A 25,516-nucleotide genomic window follows, 5' to 3' on the forward strand; every position below is an offset into this window, starting at 1 on the left:
GCCTCACAGAGAGGAGAGCTGGGTGAGGACAGGCACGACGGCCTGGGGTGCCCACTACCCCCTGAACGGACACTGCCCACACCCCCCGGCCCCGCCCCCAGGAGGGGCCAGAGTCCGGCAGCCAGTGAAGCACAGACCGTCCCCACAAACGCCCAGAGCCACGCGCGAGGGCCCACGGCCTCGGAGCCCACGCGCCCCTGTCCCGACCGCCTGGCCACGTGGGAGGGAAGGGCCGTTTTCACAGAACGCAGTCGTGAGGATGCCACGGGCCTCGGGAGCGTGGGAAGGGGCTGGCGTGGCCCTTCTCTGTGACTGAGCGGCTGCCACATGCACGCCCCGCCCCGCCCGAGGCCACGCAGACAAACGCAGACGTGGTGTCCCTCACTGATCAGCGCGGCTTCCGGAGAGGCCCCCACGGGCTCAGCCACACCAGAAGAAATAGAAGCGGGAGGTTCCGCCTTTCCACCTCAAAGAGGGCAGCGTGGTGGAGCCTGGACGCAGGACGGCCCTGTGGGCAGGACGTGCAGCGGGCGGGCACCCCCGCAGACTCCTGCCTCCTTCCAGGGCGCCTCCCCTGCCCACCTGCCCCCGCCTGCCCCTCCCCGCGCAGGACCAGGGCGGCCCGGGTGCCAGGCTCCTCAGGTGGCTCCCACCCCTCAGCTCGGAGAGAAGCGATAGCTGGACGGTCTGCAAGGAAACCGCTCCAGGCCGGAAACCGCTCCAGGCCAGATGCCCCCGACAGCTTCCAAGAGCGGGAGATGGCCCTAGGCTAGTAGCTGTGCACAGAGGACACCCCCTGCATGCCCCAGCAACACCCCCACCCGTGCAGTGCATACACCCAGGAAGCACACATGCATACACGTATACACACGAGTTTTGCACCACATGCGCGAACTGCACACAAGCTCATGCACACACCATGCACAAGCACACACACCACGTAAACACCCACGTACATGCAAACACCTATTCGCTCATATGTGCACATACCATGTACACGTGCAAACACGGCTCATGCACACAATACCCACACTGTGCAACGCACACCTGTACACAGCCATGCACTTGCACGCACGCACACACCCACACCACAAGCAGGTCCATGCGCACACACACCGTGCACATGTGCGTACACAACCCACCCCCACCCCAAGACATACTGCACACACCCATGCACACACACCCACATACCACACGTCTGCACACACAACCATGTATGCGCACAGCTCTGCATGCACACGTGTACACCCACACCGTGTGCGTACACGCCGTGTGCACACCCATATCTGTGCACACACGCAGGCCCATGCACCGCACAGACACACGCAATCAGCCTATAAGCCGATCGCATACGTCCTGCAACACACCCACAGGTACACACACACCCCTGCACACACGTGCACCCACCCCCATGCGCTGCCACACCCACACGTGCCTCCAGTGTGCACAGGTGAATACACCCATGCACGCTCCTGCACACACACACACACACAGCACGCCTGAGAGCACTTATTTTCCGGCACAGTCAGAGACCACATGTGGGTACCAAACCACACAGCCACCGTTTCTAACCAAGTCCCTCCTGCTGTCCCGCTTCTGCTTCCGCTGACATTGTCCCACGTCTGGAACAGCCCTCCAGACCCCACGTGGCAACCCAGGGGGGCTGTGAGCTCTGCCCGATGGTCACAAACATGCTTTTAAAATGCAACAGAGCCAAGGGAGGGGGATGGGTGTGACCCAGGCACCAGAGGAGGGGAAGATGGGCAGTGCGGGAGGAAGCGGGGGAGGGGTGGGTGACTTGGACAGTGCGGGGAGATGACCTGGGCAGTGCGGGGGGATGGCTGAGCCAGGCAGTGGCCGGAAAGGCCTCAGGAGCCTTTGCTGGGTCTTGCACCACTGGCTGTGACAGGGCTGACAGGCCAGGTATATTTCCTACCGTGAGCTGGACCCCCAGCTTTGGGAGCTGATGACTCAGTCTGTAAACCACGATTTTTCCCACCTCAGAAGACTTCGAATGCTACTTCCCAGTTAAAGGGAGAAAATCCGGCCCCTAAATTGATGGTCCTCCCAGTGCCCCCGGCAGCCTGCCCCGCCCAGGCCACCTCCCTCGGGTGGCGGCCGCCACCTCCAGGAGGACGGGGGCCTCTGCTGTGATGGGCTTGCGGGGGGCCCCGCGGCCCAGGACGCCGCCCCTACAGCACGGGCACATTCCTAATGCACCTGCAAAGTCACAGGACGTCCACAGGTTCCCAGACGAGGGCAGGACCTCTCGGGGTCATTCTCCTGCCACACGAGTCCATCAAACACCGAGGCACGTGTGCCCCAGACTGAGCGCAGGTGCCCTCGAGGTGCCCGCAGCCCCAGGTACCCTGACGAACCCCAGGCTCTCCCTGGAGTTCCTCCGGCTTGGCACCAAAGCATGCCCACCCCCACCTACCACTGGGATCTCAGAGGCCGGGGCTACGGCCGCCTTCCGGGGGGACGGCCCTTGCTTCCTGGAGACCGCCAGCCGGGGCCTGACTGGACCACGCAGCCCTGTCCCTCCCGACTCTGGACGTGCCAGTCTCTCTGCTGCCTAGGGGTGGGGGCTCGTCCCTCGGCCACCTGAGCACGGACCACGAGGTCCTGTGGCCGGTCCTGCCTGCATCTTCTGCGCCTCGCACCTGGGTGACCTTCAAGGCTGCGGCCTTTGGGAGACGCTCGAGGGGCTGACGCCAGCTCAGGGCACACGTCCACAGGGCTATGCCTTTGGCAGCCCCAGGCCCCCTCCCTCCTGGCCGGCTCCACAGCCCTGAGAGAGGCGCTGGACCCCGGTCAAGCGGGAGGGGCGCTCCAGACCCCGGCACTACCCTCAGGAGGCGCGGCTGAACAAGTCCCTTGGGACGTCTTTCGACTTCAGCTGCACCTGGGAGCACGGTTCACCGCACGTGATGTGTACCTTAAAGTAGCGTCAGAGACTGAGGGCAACGTGGTGCTCAGCACCTGGACGGCATTGCTGAGGGCCGCCCTTCTGATCCTGAAACGCTGAGTCACGAGTTCACAGGTGTTGGAGCCGCTGCTGGGGGCTCACCAGGCACCCCAAGGGCCCAGGTCCCTGCTTCTCTGGCCCCTGAACCTCGCACCGCTGGTCTGGGCACCGACCCTGAGCTGCGAGCGCCCGGCCGCCTTGGCCAGAGCCTGGACCCGTAGCGAGTCCCATGTCCAGTGGATGGTGGGGCCCCTTCAAGCCTGCACACGTTTGACCACTGGAGTGTGGCCCAGGAAGCAGGGGTGACCTTCAGAGGGAGCCTGAGAGGACCTGGCTCCCCAGCGCGTTCTGAGGCCAACCGTTCCTCTGACGTGGATCTGACGCGTTTACTGCCAGGCCCGACGCAGACGAGGTGGGGCCAAGCGGCGCTCTCGGCCCCACTTGCTCACCAGGTCCCGCCTACCTGAGAAAGCTTCCCTGAACCTGCCCAAGGCCCATTTTCTCCCAAGTGATAAGAACTCGTACTTGGAATCTATGAAAGGAGAGAGATGGGTGGGAGGAGCCCGTGATGCGGCATCCGTGTCCTTCCAGACGGGCCCGCGGGCCGAGAGCCCACCCGGTGTCCTGGCCACTTCGTAATCGTCTCTCTCCCCCCACCCCGGCCCTCTGCAGCCCCGGGCTGGTCGGGAGGGAACGCACTGTTATTCCTGCAGATTTCAAGACTCTGGGAACACCAGAGCAAAACCCAGCAAAAGCTTACATGCCCGAGAAAGACAAACATGGACAAACCAAACCAAAACCCACGCCACGACGGTTCCAGAAAGATCCAGAACACAGAGCTGCCTGTGTGGGTCCCTCGTAGGCTAATCTGAGAGGCCATGTTGGGAGAAAGGAGCGAACAGACCCCTGCTGTGCTCAGTGGGGGGTGGGGGAGGGGGAGGAGGCACAGGTGGGCACAGACAGATGCACGGACAGGAGGACAGTTACCTGCTGGCCCAGCGAGCGGCGGTCCTTACCTGGGAGGGAACGAGATGTCCAGTTCATACAGTCTGTCCTTAAAGACAGACAGCTCTTTGTCAAATTCTAAGAGCTGAAGGAAAGAAACAGAAAAAAATATAGGGTCACTTTGGTTTGCCTCCCAGGGGGCACCAAGAAGCCCTGGGGGAGGGTCTGTCTGCAGCAGGGACCTGCAACTTCCGGGAAACAGGTGTTGCTCCAGCACCTGCCCTGCACATCACCCGGGCCGCGTGCAGGCCTCCCAAGGGCGGGCCCCCTGGGCGTGTGGCCGGAGAGACCCGGGGCACCCTGCAAGCCCTTCTGTGCGAGGCCTGCTCCGGACTCAGCCCCTCTGCCGCCGGCGCTGGACCCACACTACCTGTGCTGATTGGCCGCGCAGGGCCACCTCGCCCTGCTGAGACCACGCGGTGCAGCCGCCGCGGGCGCTGGCGTCGCCTCCGAGGTGCCCTCAGGCAGTGTCCAGCAGGGGGGACACCGTTTTGCCCAAACTAAGTCAAAAGAGTAAGAGCACTGACCTCACACGGGAAGATAAAAAATAAGACCTGGCCCTGAGGGAGCCTTCAGAGCCACACCCCACGGGGCACCGTGCCCCCAGGAGGGAAGGGCACTGGCAGCGTCTGGCCACCATGGCCACGCACACCCTGGGGACGCGGTCGGCACTCACGCGCCCTGCAGCTGTGCGGGAGCCCGAGGCCACACCCGTCCTCTCCCTCTGCTACCTCACCCATCGCTCCCAGAGCGTGCAGTTAGCGGTGTTGTGCCACAGCAATTACCTGCGCCACCTGCACGTGGCCCTCGCCGCTGAGCCTGCGTGCACCAGGCCAGCCATCGGCCGGTCTGAGGGAGGCACAGCTGACACCTCCCCCGGCAGGAGCCCTTGATGGCGCCTGTGGTTTGCGTGGGGGGATAAACCAAAGCTCCTTTTGCATAGACGGGACCACTTCAGACACAGCTGCCTGATTTCAGTCTCACACAGGGTCCTGCAGCATCCTGGACACACGGAGACGGGGGCACAAAGAGCCTCGGACCCTGCCTGGCGAGGCTTGGATACTGGACCCCACAGGTGACACTCGTGAGCCCGTATCTGCTGCGAAGAAGCACCCGTGGCAAACCTCACCCCACTCAGCACCCCCTGGCGGCCATGCCAGGGGCCCTAGGGGTGCAGGGCCAGGAGAGGGGATGCAGGATGGGGAGGGGCATGGGGTAGGGGAAGGGTTTTGGGATGGGGGAGGGAGGCACAGGGCAGGAGCTGTGGGTGCGGGAGGGGAAGGGCGGGGGCGGGCATGGGGGGGCGGCCGAGCCCCTCAGCTTCCCGGCCCCAGTGGCCCCTGCCTCTGCATCGAGGAGAAACACACCCCACTTCCAGGGAGCAGCCCAGGCCAAACAGCTTCTGGAAGGCTGCAGAGTTAGCACCTCAGGGGTGCCGGGGATGGAGGAGAACTGTGTGTGTGTTGGGGGGGGGTGAAGCATGAGCGTGAGGCCTGGACCAGTCCTGTGCTTACACGTGTTTGCACGCATGTGGGCCTAGAGATGCCCTCGCATCACACGCGCAGGTACACACTCCCCCGCGGAGGCCGGCGAGCAGGCCTCACCCACAACGCTCCGAGCGTGAATTCCTGGCCTTCGCAGGTCAGACGGGAAGACAGCCGTGATGCTGCGTGGCGGCTGCAGGCAGGCGCAACCGTCAGGAAAGGTGCATCCACGGCACCCCTGACGACTGGCCTCCTCCCCCCAGAGGACTCGGTCCAGCACCTGGGAACCTGCAGGCGGCGAGCGGCCTGAGCCTCGCCCACCGAGAGCTGCCAAGCCTTTCAGCTTCTCCCAACTTTAACTCAGACTCTTGAGAGAAGAAGAGGAACATCCTGGACACGGTAAGTCCGCGAGGCGTCCCGATGGGCTCGCCGCCCCGTCCTGTGCGCGATGGGCACACGCGTGTCTGCAGAGCCCGCACGCTCGTTCAGTGCCGCTGCTCCGGCCCCGCCGCGGGGCCTCCCGCCGATCCCTCGGTTGGCGGCGGCTGTCGCTCCCACAAGGCCCGCTGCCCGCGTCCTTCCTGTGGGGCCCTGGCACTCGGGCTGCTCTCCATCTTCGCGTTTGGCGTCCGGCTCAGGACTCGCCGAGCTCCTGAGGACCAGGCCTTCCGGCCCCGCCTTGAGCCTCCAGGCGCTGCCTCCCAGCGACCTGTGAGGTCTGCGCGCCGCGCTGGGGTGTCAGCTCCGCCGTCCGGCTGCGTCCGTCCTGACACTTAACTCACCTGTGGAGACTTCCACCTCAGTGACCGCTGCTAGCGCTTCTCATATCTTTTAATCTGCCTGCTTTTTTCAGGGTATGGTATCTGTTTATGTTTCTGATGCTTTCATGTTTTCAATACCTTTAAATCTCATAATTTTTATCAAGTATTCAGTTATCTGATGTCTGTGGACTCTGTCTACTGTGGAGTGCTTCCTACACGCTTTGTACCCGGGGCTGTGTTTTGTTCCTGCTGCCCCACGGCCCCCACGGCTCCACGCCCTGAGTCCACGGGAACGATGGGGGATGGAGCCACGGCTGCTGCCACAGGAGGCCAGCGTGAGGTGTTTCTGATTAGAAATGACAGTGCATTTCTGTTGAAAGGGTAATCTGTATCTCTCTGAGATTTTTCACAAAGCGGTAACCAATTTCACATGTATCTTTAACATTCTTCTTGATTACAAAGTGAAAAACAGAGCAGGGCGTGTGTAGACAATGATTAAGCGGCAGCTGATCGTACGTATCTGTCAGGCGCTGTCCCGGCTGCACACATTCCTCAGTTACTGCAGAGACGCCGCGCTGATAAAGGGAAAGAGCCGGAAAATCGATGCGCCCCGAGCGGGAGCAGTTGCTACACACCCAGAAAACATCTCTATCCAACAGGCCGAGCGCGGTGGAAACTCACGCGCCCTGCCCTGGGACAGCCGCAGAAAATTTAATCTCTCCAAATCCTCACCAGGGCACTCCATCCTGCAGCCCTGACAGCCACACTTATAATTAATTATACAATTTCGATGGGAATATCGACTAAACAAAGCTATAAATCATAGAAAAAGTCAATAGGCATGGACACATTCAATCATGTCCCGGCCAATGATTACTACTCTTAAAATACAATAATTATTTTCAGAGCCAGCTTGAATTAAATTTCTGTCAGACGGGAACAAGGCTGGTGGTTGATCAAGGATGCGATGGATTTGGGGGCCGAGGCCGGAGCAGCACATCCATCCTGCTGTGGGCGTCTCGCGTGAAGGTAAGATGTCCTCTGAGGGCTCTGCAGGCCATGCATCGTCCCCCAGGGGGGTCTGGACGCCCGCCTCCCAAGTGGGACTGACACGCCGAGCTGCCGGGGCAGTTACCGCGGAGCCTCGGCCCTGCACCACGGGGACGCACGAGGCCGCCCCCTTCCCCGGAGATTCCTGACCCGACAGGCAGGGCCACGGGCCTTCCAGACCCACGTGTAGACCTCGTCTCTGCTTCGACTCCACTGCGTCTTCTCATCTGAGTCAGCCTCAAACTTCTCCCAGATACTCAAACTAACTTTGCTCCACCTTAAAGGAGCACAATTTCACATGGTGAATAAATACAGAACTAGAGCTTACGTCTAACGGTGACATCTGTAGTTTCCAGGGTGGTGACACATTCTCTAAGTGCTAACCGAGGGCAGCGGGGACTCTGGACCCACCGTGACATCCCCGTGCCCCCTCCCCCCCCCGCCCCGCATACCTGCCTCAGGACCCTGTTTCTCCCTCACACGGTGGACCTTCCTTCTCGCCAGTGTCCTGGCTCCTTCCAGAATGTTCTGGCCCCCTGGCCACCCCAGCGCCACTCTCTGTGTCCACCGTTCCCCTCCCAGGGCGTCTCCGCTTTCTGCTCGTCCTGGTAACCACACTGTCCCTGGCTTCGAGGGGCCGTCTCTGTGCTAGGGGCCCTCAAAGCCCACCCCGCCCACCCTACTCCAAGCTCAGAGGGTCGCACGGCTGCCCAGGGAGCGGACGGCACCCCGAGTCTCCTGGGCACCTCACCCCACACAGGCACACTGAACGCGTCGTGTCCCCAAACCTGCCCCACGTGTTCCGGGCCTGGGAAGTCACAGGACGGCAGCCAGACACGGCCACGCCCTACAGAGCCTCCCGTCCAGCCCAGCAGGGCCGCAGCTGAGCCGTGAGTGCCGTGTGCTGAGCCCAGGCGCTGCGGGACACAGCAGGAGCCCACCGCACCAGGACCCGAGGCCCCCTGCGCAGCCGAGCTGGGAACTGGCCGCGGGGACGCGGGGACGCAGCACGACAGGCAGGGGGAAGTGTGTGAGGCGGCTCGGAGCATCCGCGGGGGCAGAGGTGCCCCCCGTGCGGCTGCAGGAGGGGTGGGGGGGTCAGCACAGAGGCCCCGGGCGTGATCCGCGCCTCGGAGGAGAGGTCAGGGTCCCGGGCTTTACCCGACGGCGGTGGGAGGTGGCCAAGGCCCAAAGCTGGGCCTGACTGGGTGGGCGTGTGACCAGGCCCGGGCGGGCTCCAGGCTGGGGGTGGACAGAGGGGCAGGGGTCGGGAGGAAGGCGGGGGGGCGACGGCCGGGGGCGGCAGACTCAGACGTGTGGCGAGTCCAGGCCCAGGAGCTGCCGGACGTGCAAGGCGAGGGAGGCCCGGCGGGGGACGAGGGCTTCCGGGGAGGACAGGAAGGTAGGGCGGGTTCACGGGCTGGCAGAGTCTGCTGGACATCTGGAGAGCCCCTCTCCACTTAGACGTGAGCCCTCTTCTGAGCGCCTGGCACGAGAGCTAGGGGTCCTCCCACACAGAGGCATGGAGCCCCCAGCCGGGCTGGAGCCAGTGCTCGGAGGGGCCTGAGGCAGACGCGAGACAGAGGCACCGTCCAGAGCTGGAAACTCAAGACCCAACGGGTGACCCGGCCACTCAGGGGCGCCCAGGGCACAAGAGCTGAGCTGGGGGCAGAGGGGGACCAGGGAGCTGACCCATGAGGGGTGTGGTCCCGGGGGGGATGCTTCGGAGGCAGGCCCTGAAATCCAAGCACATCCCTGGCCTTTGGGATAAAGACGTCCCTGAGGGGTGACAATGGTCTTGGTGGCAAGCAGGTGAGGTGGGGTGAACCGGGAACTGAAAATGGGGACAATGGTACAGACGGCCCCTTACCAGGGCGGGAAGACCAGAAAGGCCCCCAGGAGGCGGGAGGGGGGAGGCACAGGTGCACACCTGGGCGTGCGGTGAGGCTCCCACAGGCGTCCCGACCGCCCTCAGGCGCCGATGCGTCAAAAGCAGGCCCAACTGGCGCACAAGAAGTAAAGGGCACCGCAGGTGCAGGGCCCCGTCGGCTCTCCCGCTGCAGGGGCTGTGCCCGCCGGGTGGTCTGAACGGCAGGCTCACACATACCAATACTTCCCTCCGCGCACACACACACGCACACACGTGCGTTCGAGATGCCCCCGCCAATTTGCACGGTGGTTCTCTTCTTTCCAAAGGAAGCCCAGGCCTCTGTGGGCCGGCCCTGAACCAGGGGTTCCGCAGCCAAAGCTCCTAGCCCTCTGCCTCTCACCGGGGAGGACCCCAGTGTTGAGAGCCACACTGGCCGGCACAGGCAGCGAGGCGGGTGGCCACAGCCCAGCCGGCGGCAGGACGCGCCCCCAGGAAGGGCCCAGTGGAGAAGTGACGGGAGGGTGAGGGTTCAGGAGCCGACCCACAGGCTGTGACGGCACCGGGAAGCATGGCTCTGGGGAAGCGGGGGCGTTGGGAGGGGCCGGGGGCCAGCGCCACCCCACAGCAGCTGCTAGGGGACCAGCCGCACGTCGGATGCCAGAGCTCACCGCGGTGCCGTTGTCGTCCCGGAAGACCTCCTGGTTGAAGTAGTCGAAGAGCTTCTTCTCGAGCTGGAGCATCACCTGCCAAGGGAAGGGCCGTCAGAGCAGGCAGGGCCCCACCTCTCCCGCCGCGGGGCCCACCGGGCACGGCACCCCCCGCACCTAGGACAGGCACTGACATTCAGAGCACAGACAGCTGCGCAGGGGCTCACCTTCCGGTCGTTGTCCGACTCTCGGAATATCAGCTTCACGACTTCGTTGGTGTCGGCGGCCCGGACGGTCTGCATCGTGGCCTTTGTGCAGAGAGTCTGGGAAGGACACGGAAGGAGCTCAGTCCCCGGAGACATGCCAGCCCGCTGCCCGCCTCCACCGCTCCCCGACCTCGGCTCAGGGGCTCACACCTCCCGTGGAGGGACCCGCGGCTCCAGACACGCGGGGCCGCACACCCGGCCCTCTGCCCGCCGCCCCAGGCTGCCCCGAGGACCAGGGACCAGGGGGCCTGTGGAGGCTGGGCAGGGAACAGTCTGACTGGCGGTCCTCCACAGCCACAGCGGGAGGGACAGTGAAGGGCAGCCAGACAGGCCCCGGGGGCAGCACGGGGGACACAGAGGCCACGCCGGGGGCCCTGGGCAGGGACGCCCACCAGCTGCGGCGGGGCAGACGGAAGGGCACGGGTGACAGGCTGACTGCAGATAGGCTGAAAACTCTATTAAATCCAGACTCCTTTAGAAAATCCTCCCTGTCCCAACCTGGGTGTGGGGCGAGGAAAGGCAGCAGGATGGGGGTTAAACAGGGTTGCTCCCCAGTCAGGACGAGGGTGGAGGCTGGCGCAGAGGCCGCGAGGCCTGGTGCAGTTAGGGGCGCCGCAGGGCCGCGCTGACCACACCAACACCGCAGAGACGAAGTGCAGCTCTAAACGGGCTGAGAGACACCCCAGGTGTACGGCAAGTGCCGGCGAGCATGTGCGGAGACCAGGCCCCGCACCCCTCCCTTCGGGAAAGTCCATCCACGCGGAGTCCAGAAAGGACAGAGCGGGGGCCGCGGAGGCCAGGTGGGGTGAGAAGGTCGCAGCTGGATTTCAGTTCGTGTGTGAGTTATACCTCGATAGGGCTGTTTTGGAAAAAGCACTAGGTGATTTTTATTAAAAAAAGAAAGAAAGTAAGACCACCGCAACTGAACTAACGTTGACTTAAAAAAAACCCTCTTTGTCTAAGGAGCCCTCGTGAGGTCACTTCACGGCAGAGCCGCGGGGCTCAGAGGCCGCGGGGGACATCCTCCCGCAACAGGCCCCAGGGCCCGGCGAGGCCCGGAAGCCGGAAGCCGATCCCCCTTGGGCCGCGCGCTCCAGGACAGGCATTGACATTCAGAGCACAGACAGCTACTCAGGTCAAGCCCCCCACAGCGGCTTCTGGACTCATGTGTCACAAATCAGTCTGGCCGCCTTCAAACGGCCGGATTAGAACAAGCGCCTGGACCATCCGGCCCAGCGCGGCCACCCTGCCCAGCCCCCGGCGAGGAGGTCACCCCATCCAGATGCTAATGCGCTTAAGTGGCTTCAGCCCAGTGAATGGGGAGGGCCCGGCAGGCAGACGGCATTGTAGCCTCTCGACGATTCAGGAAATTCATGGTCTTCTCCCAAAGGCATCTGCTGGAAACTTTTTAAAAAATTGCTTTATCTCTCGCCACTTCAGACGGGCTCCCAGAGGATAAACATCTGACCGGCCCAGCCCTTGGAGGGGCCTCTCTCCCACACCCGCCAGGCCTCCTCCCGGGGCGGGCCTTTCAATCGCAGTCGTGACCACTCATGCAGAACCCCCTGGGCCAGGGCCTTTCCGGCTCGCCTGCTTACAGGAAGGCATTTTCCTCTTTTGAAAGGAGAAAACAATTTCCCAAATGTTATCTTAAAGAGCCACGTAAGATTCATTTCACGATCAGCAGCGGCAGGAAGGGCACAGGAGAGGCGGCCCAGCACTGTCCTGCTGGCACCCGGAGCCCCTGGTGTTTCACTTGGAATTTAGGGGCACAGGCTGCTGGGGCGGTGCCCACAGGACCCACGCCGGTGTCAGCCCAGAGGCGCAGCGTGCAGCGTTTCCTGCGAGTCCCGCAGTCTTACAGCCACTGAATCCGCACAGCCCCCTGGGGCTCAGGGCGCCTGTGCAGCTGGCCCCGCTCCTCCCAGGGCTGCCCCCCCCACTGCCCCCATCCCGCCGTCACAAACGCTCCCCACCAGGGTCCAACTTCTATGCAGACAGAGCCCCTGGGGTCCCCACAGGCAAGCCCACGAACGCGGCCTTACAGAACCCACTCTGCTCTCTGCCAGACTGGCGCGGGGGTGGGGGGACAGCCAGCCCCGCACCCGAGGACAGGCCCTGGGGTCAGCCAGGAGCTGGTCGGGAACACTCGAGTCTGAGAAGCCTGACCTGGGGGATACGGCGGGTTTCAGAGTCTGGGTCACGACGCGCCTTCTGGAAAGTTTGGGCGGTAAGTTTCCGTCTGTGGAGGTCAGGCACACCGGTCGTTTTCTCGTCGTAATTACTAGGCTTCTGATGGTAAATGAAGCCATAAGGCTCTCTTCTGCGCATCCACTTCGAGAGGCAGCAGGCATTAAAAAGCGTCTCAGTTGCGCTTACTGATGGCTCGCCAAGGCTTCAGACTCGGGTATTGTGATTCCAGAGACCCGGCTTCTGTCTGGACCCAGCACGCTGGGCCCGGAGGAAGGGGATCCCCCAGGAGCCCCAGCTGACACACACCCCAAGTTTCCAAAGGACCCAGCGTAGGCCGGGCCGGCGGGCACCTGTGGTCGGCGTCCAGGACGTGCAGTGTATACAGGGGGGCACGCCTGGGTCTGGGTGTCGGGGTAACTAGAGAGATGGTGACCGTGTAACGGAGCTGATGGAGCCGGGTTCCAGGTGGAGGGCCCTGGTGGGGCAAAGGCCGGGGTGGCAGCGTGAGAGGTGGAGACAGGGCCTGAGGGGGGCTGGGGGCAGGCAGGGAATGGCCGGCAGGCCACACGGTGTGGAGGAGAGCTGAGGGGACGCAACCTGTCTTACAGAGCTCCCAGGCGGCCAGGACAGAAATTCGGGGCTTGCCCCATCGTCACAGGCCTGCCCAGCGGCCCAGCGGGTTTGTTCTCTCCTCAGAGGCAAAAAGAGAATCAAAACACACTTCCATTCTACCTATTTTCTCCACCTGAGAAAACATAGGAAGCGACGCAGGTATTGGAAGCATATTTCGAATGAACACGAATAGCTGGTCTGGCTTCTGTCTGCAAAGCCCGGTGTGGCCTGGGGACTGCGTCTGGGTCTCTCTCCACCGGAGTCGAGAGTCCCGACATGTGAGCGTGCAGGGGTCTCTGAGGGACCCCGAAGAAGCCCACTGGCCCACAGCCCGAGTGTGGGCCCTGCCCTGCAGGTTCTAGACCCCGCGGAGGGTGCGGGCACGGGGAGGGGTCAGCAGGCGCTGGGGCTCGCCCCCCAGGGTGCTCCCTGCCAGCCTGGCACGTGGCGCCCTCCCCTCGTGCCCCGCAGGCCGCTCGGGCCTGCAGACGAGGGGCCGGGCTCAGGGGGCCGCCTCCTGCCCCAACGACGCTCGTTCCCGAGTTATCCTGGCAGCTGTTTACGAGTCGGACACAGACTGGGTGCTGGTGGAGGCACGGACCCCCTTCCGGCAGCCAGCCCCCCGGGTCCCTGAGAGCCGCAGGCACCCCCGTTCTCAGCGACGGGCCTCACGCCCTGGCTTCTAGGAGGCTCCGAGGAGTGCCAGGGTCCCCGGGACGGCTGGGCCCAGACAGGTGACCAGGAGTCCAAGCTGCGGAGCGTGGTGGGCAGCAGGGGACGCGCGTGCAGTCCATCCCTGTGGCCTCCTGCCCCCTGCCGCTCTGGTTTCCCCCACACACCTGCACCCGGGGAAGGGGGCTCGTCAGGGCCTGAGCTCAGAAGCGGTGAGCGGGGTCACTGTCTGGCGTGCCGTCACTCATGGGGCTGCACAGAGGGTGGGGCAGGTTTAATCCTGATTTCAGGCAGCGAGGAAAACCGGTGTGGCCAGATGACTGCGGCCGTCTCAGGTACAGGCAGTGGCCGACCCCGTGCGTCTCTCCTCAGAGCCCTCTGCGCTCTTCCCCTCCACGTGGGGAGCAGCGAGGTTTAAACAAAATCAAAACGAACCACCAAGCCACTCTGGCACCCAAATTTAGACACTCCCAGCAGATACTGGAAACGTTCTAGCTCATTCTGAGTAAGAGGACAGCACTCCTCTTTTTATTGAAACGCAGACCCCCTGCAGGACGGAACGCGGAGCCCCCATTTCTGCCTGGGCCCCCAGGAGAAGCTCACACCACGGAACGGGCCCCCAGAAACAGGGACCAGCGGGACCAAGGGCGTCCAGCCCCCTGGAGGTCCAGCATTCTCTCAGCGGCACCCACCTGCCAGTGACAAGGCCGCTTCCGGTCAAGGGCGTGGGTGGTGAGCCGGCACCTACACGGGGTCCCCCGTCCCCCGCTCAGACCTTGGGGGCTGGATTAACCTTTTTTTCCATCAAGTGGAAAATACAACAGCCTTGAAATGAAAAATAACCCAAAGAGCAGCTTCCTGACGTTGTGGAGCCCCCCCAGCCCCGCAGGGTCCTCTCTGTCCCCGTGGTGGCATCCTGCCGCCTGGGGCCTGGCTTCCAGCGCCTCTATTTGGACGTGGGCCCTCTGGAAGGACAGCCAGCAGCCTCCAATGTGAGGCCCGCTGCACACCGCGTCCCACCAGACCGGACACAGCTTCTGCGCCGCTGGGGTCCTTCCCGAGTGAGGACGGGGCGGGAACTCCACCTGCCCCGTCACAGAGCCACATGTTCCCGAAAACACAGGGAGCTGGTAGCGTCCTCACCTCCCCCTCCCCTGACCACATCAGGGACCCAGCTTGGCCGTCTGCGCCTGCGCAGTGGGTCACCGCTGGGGAGGGTGAGCTGGCCGCCCTGTTTTAGCCTTGGACGAGGCTCCTTCTGGCCCCATGGGAGACTAATGAGCTGGTCTGGACGGAAGCGCTGGTTCTGCAGCGAAGGGCCGGGCCAGCCTGCTCGACACCGTTACTGTGCGGAGGGGCCAGGGGGAGGGCGGGAGGCTGGCGGGTGGGCTCCATGCCCGGCCCTTGGTGTGCGACCCCGCTCCGGAGCTTTCATCCCCTGACAACTTCACGCAGGAAAACACGCGGACCCTCTGATAGCGTGAAATCGGAAACAAAGCCGGGGCACAAAGAGGCCAACCGGCCGTGGCCGCCGGTTCTCTCTTCAGCCACAGACGTGCGCATACGACCGACCCCCAAGAAGCTGAAAGGAAAAGCACGTAAAAGAAACACGTCCTCAAGGGCTTCAACACAGCGCCGACGTGCGTGCCCCTGGGTGAGGATGCTCGGCCGGGCCGCCGGCCTGGCCTCTGGCATCTCAGGGGAGACGCGGGCGAGCCCTGGCCCCGCCCGGCCCCTCGAGGACCCTCCACCCCCGACATCCGTGGCCTCATCTCCTGCGCAACGTCAAAAGGACAGTGACCCTGCTCTGGAGGCCCCGCGTGAGGGGGTGGCTGGCTGCTCTGAGTTGCGTTTCAGACGCAGGGCGTGAGGCCAGAAAGGCCCAGACCTCCGACGGGGGTGGGGCGCTGTGGGGAGCCCAGCCTCCACTCGCCACGGCCCGGGGACGGGCGGTGGCCCCCGCTCTGGCCACTCCCGTGGGGCTTGGCTCTGGGTCCACCTGCTGGAAGCAGAAGAGGGAACAGAGCAGGTGCTTCATCAGCTGTGTCTGCAGCCCCGGTGCCGGCACCTCCCGGGAGCAGGGGCCAGAGACGCCCCGCCCACCTGCAGCCACGCACGGCCGGCCTTGAGCCCGGCTTCCCGCCGGCCCGCACGCTCAGCTCCTGTTCCTCTGCACAGAGGGGTCCGCGCTCCGGGAGCGGAAGCCGTCGGGGAGCTGGAACAGGGTGAGCTCCTGGTTCCAGCAAGCCGCAGCCACGAGCAGCTTCTCCTTCCTGCGGGGGCGGCCATCTCCTCCCCAAGCACTCGGACACCCTCGCCGTCTCTGTGCTGTGCGTCCAGCAGGAACCAGGCCGAGGCCAGCAATTTGCACCTGAGGAGCTCGGCATGGAGCTGCCGCCCCAGCTGGGCTGCAGGGCCCTGAGTCCTTGGGGTCCCCCCCGAATATCACGGAGACGTCAGAGAAACCGGGCCTCGGCACGCACACCCTTCACTGAAAACCACCAGCCAACCAAGGGCGTCAGGGAGAAGCTCACCCCGTCCCATGGCTGTTCTCGTCATCAAGTTCACCCCATCCCACGGCTGTTCTCGTCATCCTGTTACTTTTGGTTAAATTCTAGCCATAAAAATGTCTACAAATAAACAGGCGCACAAATCAACGTTCCGTCTGCATCCTCCTGCAGCACAGGCCACAGAGAGAAAGAGAAGGATTTCTGAACGGTGGCGCGCAGACAGACCTGAGTCCTTTACGTGGGTTTTCTTCAGAACAAGTTAATGGAAAATCGTTACCTTTTACATTTAGAGTTACTTCAAACGACTGGAAAACAGATCCCACTCTAGAGGATAAACGTGACCTTTTCTGCGGTGACTCCCCCCGTGACTCTGGACGTTAACCCGGGTCTGCCTCCTGCTGTGCTGCACCCCCTTAACCCCACACCTGCCTCAGCTCTGGAAGGAGAACGGGGTCCCGACCCGGGCTGCCCAGATCCACCTCTTGGACTCGAGGGGTTAAAGGCTGCCTCTGGCACCTCACTCACAAGCCAGCGTGTGGGAGGTGTGGGTCCAATGCTGGGTCACTGTGAGGTGGGCACGGAGAGTCAGCCAGCCAGCCCCGTGCCCTGGACACCCACCCACCCGCCAGGAACAGGAGAGAAGCACCATCCGTCCCAGGGATGGGCCAGTCCTTGGTCACCAGCGTCTACAGACGTCATTTCAGTCCTAAAGGCGTCCAGGGAGAGAGAAGAAGGGACGCAGAGTCAGCGGCTTCAGAACCTGCCTCGGTCACAGGTAACTCATGGCTCCGCAGGAAAGTGCTCAGAAAAAGTCTTCACGAACCCTCTGACCATCCCCTTCGGGGCAGACACGTGCCACGGCCTGAAAAGTAGGCGCTGGGCAGACAGATAGAAATGCGTCTCGGAGCCGCCCACACCGCCTGCGGCCGGGTGAGCAGGCCTCAGGGTACACGCTGCCGTGGGAGCCCCCGGGGGACAGCCGGGGCCACTGAGCCTGCGACAGGAACAGCACCTCCCAGTGCACGGACATGTGGTCCAACAAGCTCCAGCCTAAGCTTCAGCTTCCTTCCCTATCACACACGCACACACAGCCCCTCGGCGCGCACACACACACACACACACACACACACACACCCCTTCTGGAGAGCAAGAACCCTGGTTTGCCTGGCCTGTGCTCAGCTCCAGGGCCCCTCCAGTGGTGGCCAGGCCGGCCTGAGGCCCAGGAGGTCACCGTGCTCTAGGGGGAAGGTCTGCGGCCAGGTGCCGGGCCGTGACGGCTGTCCCTGGGTGTCGGGGGGCGGGGAGCTCGTGTAGTTAAGACGAGGCCACTGGGCAGCGTCTTGCCTCTCAGCTGCACCAAGTGGGGCCCAGAGCAGGCGCCCGCGAGAGCCATGAAGAAACACACACCCTGCTGCCTCGGCCGCAGGAGGGGCCTGGCAGGGACCCTGCCCTCGGGGGAGCTCAGCAGAGCGCTAACTTCCTCGGTTTTCAGGGTCCCAGTGGCCTGCCTGACACAGAAGGACCGTGCTGGGTGCGCGCCGAGGACCTGAGGCTGAGCAGGGCGGTGGCCGCGTCGGGCTTTCACCAGGAAGCACCGTGGGGAGGTCGTCCTGCATCGGGCGGGAGCGACCCCGAACACCCCCATTCCGTTTACTCTGACTTCCCCAAGGAAGACCCTTCTGGAGAAGTGCAGCTTTTCAGAGGTTTTCCTGGCAAACCCCAGCCCCCGGGAGGAGGGACATCCTTGATGACCGAGAGCACATGGACTCCGAGTGCCTGAAGGCGCAGACGGCGCCGGGGTCCGTGAGAGGCGCTGCTGTGAGGCCGTGTCAGCGTCAGAGGCGCCTTCGTCCTTTTTGTTCTGTATCATCAGCTGTTCATGAGAACAACAACCACCATAAAGACCCTTTCATCTCCTCCCCGAGACGCCCCGCCAGCTCCCAACCCGCTGACGGAGGGGCGACAGCGCCCGCCCGCGGCCGGCTGCGCAAACCAGGGGAGCTTGACTGAGTTTTCTAGAAGGAAGCAGCGCGGGCTCTTTCTAGGCTCCTGTCCAGCAGGACGGGACTGCCGCTCGGGGGTCTCCCTGCCCGCAGGGGATCCGGCCGGGGGACCTGCCACGCTCCTGGTCTGGCCTCTTGAGAACGTCCCCAGCCTTCCACAGACACACCAGGGCTCAGACCTGCCGGGCAGTGGGGGACAAGGGGCAGGGGGGAGAGCAGGACCCCTTGTCACCTCCTTCTGTCTCCCCGGGACAGACTCCCTGCCCCTGTCCCCTGCCTGCCTCTGTTTGCAGAAAAACTTTAGCCTCCTAGGCCTTCCCTGAGTTCCAAAGAATAACTTGAATCAGGGAAGTGAGAAAATGCAGAAACAGGCTGGGGACAGTTCACGGGGCCTTACGAAGGGCCGGCACAGGTAACGACCAGGTGCGATGCCCCCTCCTGGCTGAGTGGGAACCCACCCTCGCCAGGTCGCACGTGCAGCCAGAGGGCAGGAGGCTGGGTGGCAGAAATGCCCGTGGTCCGGGGCAGGGGCTCAGGCCACCGGGCAGCCTGCAGAGTCTCCCTGGCCGCACTGGGATGCGGGCGGGCTGTGCGGTGCCCCTGGTCCTCTTCCAAGGCGGGCGCGGTTAGTGCTGCGACCCCGGCTGTTGGGGCACCGCGTGGGCTCCCACCCCCCGCCCTGCCCCTGCCCCGCGAACATGAGCGTAGGGACGGCTGCTTCCTCCGAGAAGCCAGGGTCCTCTCAGGCCCTGCTGGCACCTGAACCTGTACCTGTCAGCAACCGGCAACCGGTTTTTCAAAACAGCCGCCAGCCTCCAAAAACGCATCCATCACCACGGCTGTCCGCGGTGACGGACGGCAGGTGGGTGCGGCTGGGGCGCGCGGAGATGGGAGCGCCTGGCACCGCTGTCACCCTTTGTCACTGGCCAGCTGAGCGCCCAGCTGCCAGTTGCCACTGCGCAAGGCATGAAACATACTCTCTGAGCAATCCCGCCGGCGGAGCTGAGTGGGAGGCTGCATCATTAATTCGTTCGGGACGCACAGCCCGTTAGACGGCACACGATCGTGGTGTTTATAGTTTGTCTGTTTTAATTACGGCTTAAGAGGTGCCAAGTTTGATCGCAGGATCATCTTTTCAGTTCTGCTAGGCAAGCATGTTTGTATTAATTTGCATCTGAAACGCGAAGCTCTAATTCCGGGGGTGGGAGGGGCAGCCGTTCACTTTGCACAAAGCACTTCTTTCCGACGCTGGTGCCAGCCAGATACCCGAGACCCCTTGCTGCAGAGGACCGGTGGGTGTCCAGCTTGCCCTGGAGCCCCTCGCCGACTTGTCCTTCCAGGAGCCCCTGCCCGCTGCAGCCTCTTTCTCCCTGCAGGTCAGGATGCTCGTGTTTCCGGAAGGACCTGACTCCCCTCTGGGAGCTTCCAGGAGCTTGGCGGGGTGAGCACCAGAGGCAGGGCATCCCTGGGCATCTCAGGGGCCCAGGGCTGGGGAGGGTGTACCTGCCACTCTAGTGGGGGACCAGCAACCAACACCAAAGCCCAGCCAAGCCGGCACAAAGGATGACCTCAACTTCCCTCTTCAAGGGGGTCACCTGCCACCTCCAGACAAGACGACGCCGGCAGACGGAGGTCCCGCGTCCCCATCCCTGCGTCTCCTCGGACCTTCTGACCCGCACGACTGCAGTGCTGTCTGGGGCGCTCGTGGTCACCTTGGGTGCTACGCTGACCTTGGGCAATCTGGAAACCGTCTGTGGGGTGACCCACCAGCTGAGGACACCGGCCTCCCCAGGAATACGGGTCGGGGCCGGCATGGCCTCTCCCACCCCAGGACCCGGTCTGTAGGCACGAAATGCCGGTGTCTCTACAGGGTCACCGCTGAGGGCAGCCGCTCACCCAGGGAAGGGACAGCTCGAGGCCTGGGCCCCGGCTCAAGCCTTGGTGCGCCTCTGATCGGTGCTCTTTCCTGGGCCGTGTTGTTTGGAAGGAAAGGGCACAGTCCTTGGAGGGGGTGGGGCAGAGGATGAGCTGCCTGCATCCCAGCCCCTCCCCCTCTTCCCGGTGCCCCAGTGCCCACCTGGAGGCCGCCTGCCACCCTCAGTGATGCCCCCGAGCACTGCCTGAGAACCTGCAGGACCCTGTGGCCCCAGCCAGGCCTTGTCCACCAGGCGGCCCATCCCCAAATGTGCCCCGCTGACTCCCCGCTGTGCAAGTTCCAAGAAGTGGCCACCTTCACCTCCATACACGGCTCTCCTGTAACAGGCAAAGCCCCGAAGAGGTGTCCCGGAGCCACGGAACGCCCGGGCGGCCTCGTCCTCACGCTGCTCTGCACGTTCTGGGAGCTGGGACGGCTGGCAGGCCTCGAGAAGCCATCCACTCGGTCTAACAACCTTTCGGGAAAATTTGGAGACCTCTCCTCTGGTGTCCACAGAGTTTCTGTAAGTTGTTTCTACAGTTAGAAACCCTTTCAAAAAGCCATGCGGGCCAGCAGACTGTGATGTTCCAAGAGGTGCTTCCATGGTGTTTTAAAATTCAAGACCTAAACAGGTAGCTTAATGAACGCCACTGAAATTAATCTGCAGCAAAAGAAACTTGGTCTCTTTCAGTTAAACTTTTAGATCTAGCTTTGCCCACAAGTATGTTTTCTGAGTTAGCATCGATCTCTCCAGCGGTGGGAGAGGAAATGGGGCTCTGGCAGGAAGGGGGCTGCAGAGCGTCCCCAAGTTCACGTCCACCCAGACCTCAGCCCACGACTGTTTTGTCAACCAGGGCCTTGGCAGATGTGACGGGTCAACGTTCTCGAGCCGAGCTCACCCTGGATTCAGGGTGGCCCAAGTGCAGTGACTGTCCCCACAAGGACAGTGAGGCAGGGAGGAGGCACGTGAGGCCGGAGCAGAGGCAGTGATGACGCGGCCACAGCCCAGGGGCGCCTGGGCCACCGGAGCCGAGGAGGCAGGAGGGAGCCCCCTGACCTCAGACTTCTGCCTCGAGACCAGTGTCCCAGCCGCCGGCCGGGGACACGAAACACAACCAGGCACAAGCTGTGCCACCAGGCACAAGCTGTGTCTTCCGTGGGGACTTCAGAACATACCAAGTTCATTACAATTTTCTTCATCAGCTGGACACGTCTGGGGCCAAAGGTGACGTGGCAACCCGGAGGGGACACGCGGGTGCAAGGGTGGGGTCCGGGTGTCACGCGCTACGCTATCCGCCTACGACTCCCCCGTTGGGTCCCTGCTTCTCCGCCAGGGCGCTCAGCCGCCAGGGCGCTCAGCCGCGGGACTGCATGGCAGCTTCCTGCTCAGCCTGGATGCTTTGTGAACAGCTGATGACTGTGCTGATGAGGCGTGAGAAGATGGTCTTTAACCCCTAGGGCTAAAGTCTTCATTTGACCAAACGGTCCTAAAAACTCGCTATACCAAAAATCATACTCCACGTGCTGGGAATAAAAATCATTTCCCATTGGTTTGCTTTACTTACACAGTAAACTGTGTGCAGAGATGTAAGTTTTCGTCAACTGAACAGCCATTTATCCACAGGATAGATGGACCGTATGGTTTAAAGAACCACGTGCACAAGAAAACCCTCCAAAAATTAATGCACGAATCTTAGACACATCTGTTTATTCATCGAGCAAATAATTCAATTAAACACCATTGATTCCTCCCTCCTTTGAAAGTGCCAATTTCACAGCCCTGGACAACAGAGCGCTTTTCTCACGTGCGCGGGTGCACAGCCAGAGCAAACACTCCCTGGCAGCAGCGGGGCAGGGGCAGTGTCCAGCGAGCTGTCGTGGGCAAGCCCAGAGCTTGGGGGTGCGGGGGTGTCCTGGTGGCATTCAGGTCCACTTAGATGCGCTGCCACACTCCGGGCGGCTCCCAGAAGAGGCTGCGAGGAGACTGAACGGAGCCCGGGGTGAAGCCGCCGGTTCCGCGAGGGAGACTCCGTGTGCCCGGAGGACGGGGTCTCCTGGAGCCGTCCCGCCCCGCCAAGCCCAACGCCTACCAGCAGGCCCGCTGGGAAGAGCTGCTGCTCAGAACGACTACGTCCCCTTGGGGTGCAGTGGGACCTCCTCGGGCCCGAGACCGCCCTCGCCACGCCCCCTCACCAGAACCCACTCTCCCGCGCGGGGTGGGGTGGGCGGGGCTGGCGGGGCGGAGGGCCTCTGCTTCCTGCCCCCTGTGGTGGGCGGCCCGCCTGGGTCAGCCCTCGTGTGCCCTTGTGTGCCCAGGACCCGTCCCTGCCGTGGGTCCCTCTGACCTCTCAGGACTGCTGACATGGGGTCCCCAGCACAGTCCGAGGGGCTTGCGGTGAAGGCACACGGAAATGCCTAGAGCAGACAGATGACTGACTGTTTAGGAAGTGACCTCCTGGGGGAGGGGCCACACAGATGCGTAACGCCTGTGACTCTTACCAGCAGCAGGACTGCTGCCCTGCACCTGACCTCACACACAGCCGCCCACACAGGGAAGCGGCAGACACTCCGTGCCCCACCCCTTCCCAGGTGTGCTCACCGGCTGCCCGGACAGCGGGACACCAAGGCCGGGGGCAGGTCCAGGGGCGGCCAGGCCAAGGGAAGGCGAGGGCCGGGAAGGCCAAGGTGGGGTCCGCAGGGGCCCAGGAGGGGAAGCTTGTGCACATAGTTCCGCTTCCCTGAAAAATCAGCTGTTTGTGAGAACTGCCTACAAAAAACAGCATTTCCTATAGTTCCTTATCTAAGTCAGTTAATTAGTTGGAAAAGCGCTCAAGAACGAAGATCCCCTGTACTTTCCTGAAGGAAGAGGAACTTATTAAAACCTGGGCAGTCCACCAAATATCGAGGCTTTTGGCCTGGAACCTTCAGGCTGTTGGTCCTTGGAGACGCTTGGGGCCCCCGGGTGGCCTTCAGAACAATGCGCCCATCGGGGGTCTCCCTGTGGATCCACAGACCAGGCAGCCCCTCAGTACGCGGGGCCGAGCCCTCTCCCTCCTCCGCGGTCTGGCCCTCAAAGCTCTGCTGCTCAGGGGACGACCTCGGGCTGTTACTGACCAGGAAGTGAGCGCCTACGTCCCTGCTCAGGCTCTGCCCCCTCTCACTCACGGTCAAGGACGTGTGGCCGTGGGTCCTGTACCACCAGCCCCGACATCCTGATGATACGGGGCCGGGCTGCCACCTCTGGGAGGAAACACAGAAGGATGGAGCGCCCAGCCGCGGGCAGCGCCTCCCTGGCCGAGTCCAGGGTCCATCAGGACCCCGGCCAGCACCGGCCACCTGTGCGGTCACCGTGTAGCAGGAGTCCTTCCTCTAGGGGATGGGACGGGTCCCTGAGGTGAAGCCAAGGTCTGAAGGTGAAGGGTCAGGAGAAAGGGCGCCGGGCAGAGAAGCCTGGGGAAGGGGAGGGGGTCACACGATCAGCGGCAGCCACACGTGTCACGGCCCAGCTCCGCTCACGCCCCCTCACGCCCGCTCACGCCCCCTCACGCCCGCTCACGCCCAGGGCCGTGTCCTCCCGCTTCCCACTCAGTAAGAAAAGGAAATCACGACTCTGCAGGAGCCTCGGCGCCCCCCATGGAAACCGGAGCCCCGCCTGCGCCACACGTCCCGTGACAATTCCGCCCGCGTCCAGAGCCGCTGCCCTTAGACGGGGCCCTCGGGCGAGCAGAGAGGCCGTTCCAGCACAGCGGGCTCACTGGGCCCAAGTACCAGCCGGAAGTGACCTGCGCTCGGGGGCTCACCCCAGCAAAACCAGCGCGGCTAGAATACCAGAGGAGGCACTGTTGGCGAGGGCGCCTGGCCTGCGGGCACTGGGCTGGGCTCCCCACGCCTCTCACAGCATCACACGTGCACTGGCGGATTTCAACAGGCGGGCATCGCACCCATGGCTCAAAGGCACGGAACCCATGGGACCTTGGATCCAGGTTGCTGATTGAGCCAAACTCAAAATGAGTAGGGAAAAAGGCAGCAGAACCAAATGCAGGATTTTATGGTCCTCAGTGGAATTCATTTGTCTATTTGAAAACACTCCGAGTGGTCGAAAGCCCCCTCCCCACACTCAGGCGCCTCTCACTGCTCAGTTTTAAGACAGAATCTTCTGCCGAGAAGGGAGGATTACTTGTACCTGAGACGCCAAAGGAAGATGACAAGAGGGGACCCCCGGGGTCTCCCCCTGCTGTTTCCACCATCACTGCAGGCACACGCTTGTGTGTGCCCTGCTCTGGACAGGCCTGGGCTGGACCCTGCACGCTGTGGTCTCCCTCCTGCACCTGGGTCTGGGGGGACCCGCTCACCTTGGGCGGCTGGCAGGCCCCCTTCGCTGCGGCCTGGGGCCCTGCCATCAGCACTGCACCCCCGGGAGAGTGGGGCAGGCGTGGCAGCGGGGCTCAGGGCCGCAGACCCTCTGGGAGAAGCCGGCCCCATGCAGAGGAGACCACGCTCCAGGTCACGTGGCGGGACCCGGTGGGGCCGACGAGCTGGCCTTCCGACCCGGTCGCCTCGCGGCTGGCGGCCATCCAGGTTCCACCTGCGCCCGCTGCTCAGCGGGAGCGTCACCCAGGGGCCTGAGGGCACCCCGGGGATCCCCACAGCTGGGGGACTGGCGCACACAGCTGACCAGGGGCTGCCTTCTCACAGGTGGCTTCCTCCTCTTTCCTCTCCCGACGGTCAGCAGAGGAATCTCCAGGCTCAGCACACATGTGCTGAGTGACCCGACCACTACCCAACTACTCGCTCGGAGGGGCTCCCATAACAGCCCCCTTTTGACAGTAAAACGTTCTCCATTAGGAGTTTCTGCCTTAAATAGAACCAGTGAGCAGGACAGTGGGAACGCGCCCGTCGAGGATCACAGGCTTCCGCTGTCTTCCCAACATGACCGAACACGCGTGAGGCTCCCGGCGTGGCCTACCTCCACCACGGACTTGGAATCCAGTCGGAAGTTGAAATCGCCAAAGACAAAGTAGGACGCTTTCTCGAATCGCTGGTCAATGATTCTGGGAGGAGAGAAGCAGAGGGGGTTACTGAGGCACGGCGCCCGCCACGCCCGGCCTCTCCCCGGGCTCCCCTCCACGCATTTCCCACCGCCTCCTGCTGAAGGACGCTTGCACCCCAGTGACCGTGATCAACACGTGTTCCCCAGACGGCTCCCAGCTTGCCAGCACTGGGGTGTGCGCCAGCGCAGTCCCATCCGCTGGGCCGGGGCCGTGAAAACCACGTTTGGCGTGCAACGGCAGCCTGCGCCAGGGAAGGAAAAGGCCGCGCCCCACGCCAGACACAGGAGAGCAGCCCGGAGCGGGCAGCCCACACGAGCCCGGGACGCCTCCATATGGGAAGGAAAAGGGCCACGCCCCACGCCAGACACAGGAGAGCAGCCCGGAGCGGGCAGCCCACACGAGCCCGGGACGCCTCCATATGGGAAGGAAAAGGGCCACGCCCCACGCCAGACACAGGAGAGCAGCCCGGAGCGGGCAGCCCACACGAGCCCGGGACGCCTCCATATGGG

General features: G+C 63.3%; 1 protein-coding gene across 2 annotated transcripts in view; it reads right to left on the reverse strand.

Moving 5' to 3' along the window:
- Positions 1-25,516, reverse strand: part of INPP5A (inositol polyphosphate-5-phosphatase A) — a 178,104-nt gene that overhangs the window by 9,910 nt on the left and 142,678 nt on the right. For both annotated transcript variants that reach the window (XM_079900603.1, XM_079900604.1), the window contains 4 exons: positions 24,923-25,007; positions 10,013-10,108; positions 9,807-9,881; positions 3,985-4,058 (listed from right to left, as the gene is read on the reverse strand). In XM_079900603.1, the coding sequence (XP_079756729.1) occupies positions 3,985-4,058; positions 9,807-9,881; positions 10,013-10,108; positions 24,923-25,007 (330 nt within the window). The remainder of the gene's footprint in view (positions 1-3,984; positions 4,059-9,806; positions 9,882-10,012; positions 10,109-24,922; positions 25,008-25,516) is intronic.

Source organism: Stenella coeruleoalba (genome assembly GCF_951394435.1).
Source record: "Stenella coeruleoalba genome assembly, chromosome: 16".
NCBI classification, from domain to species: domain Eukaryota; kingdom Metazoa; phylum Chordata; class Mammalia; order Artiodactyla; family Delphinidae; genus Stenella; species Stenella coeruleoalba.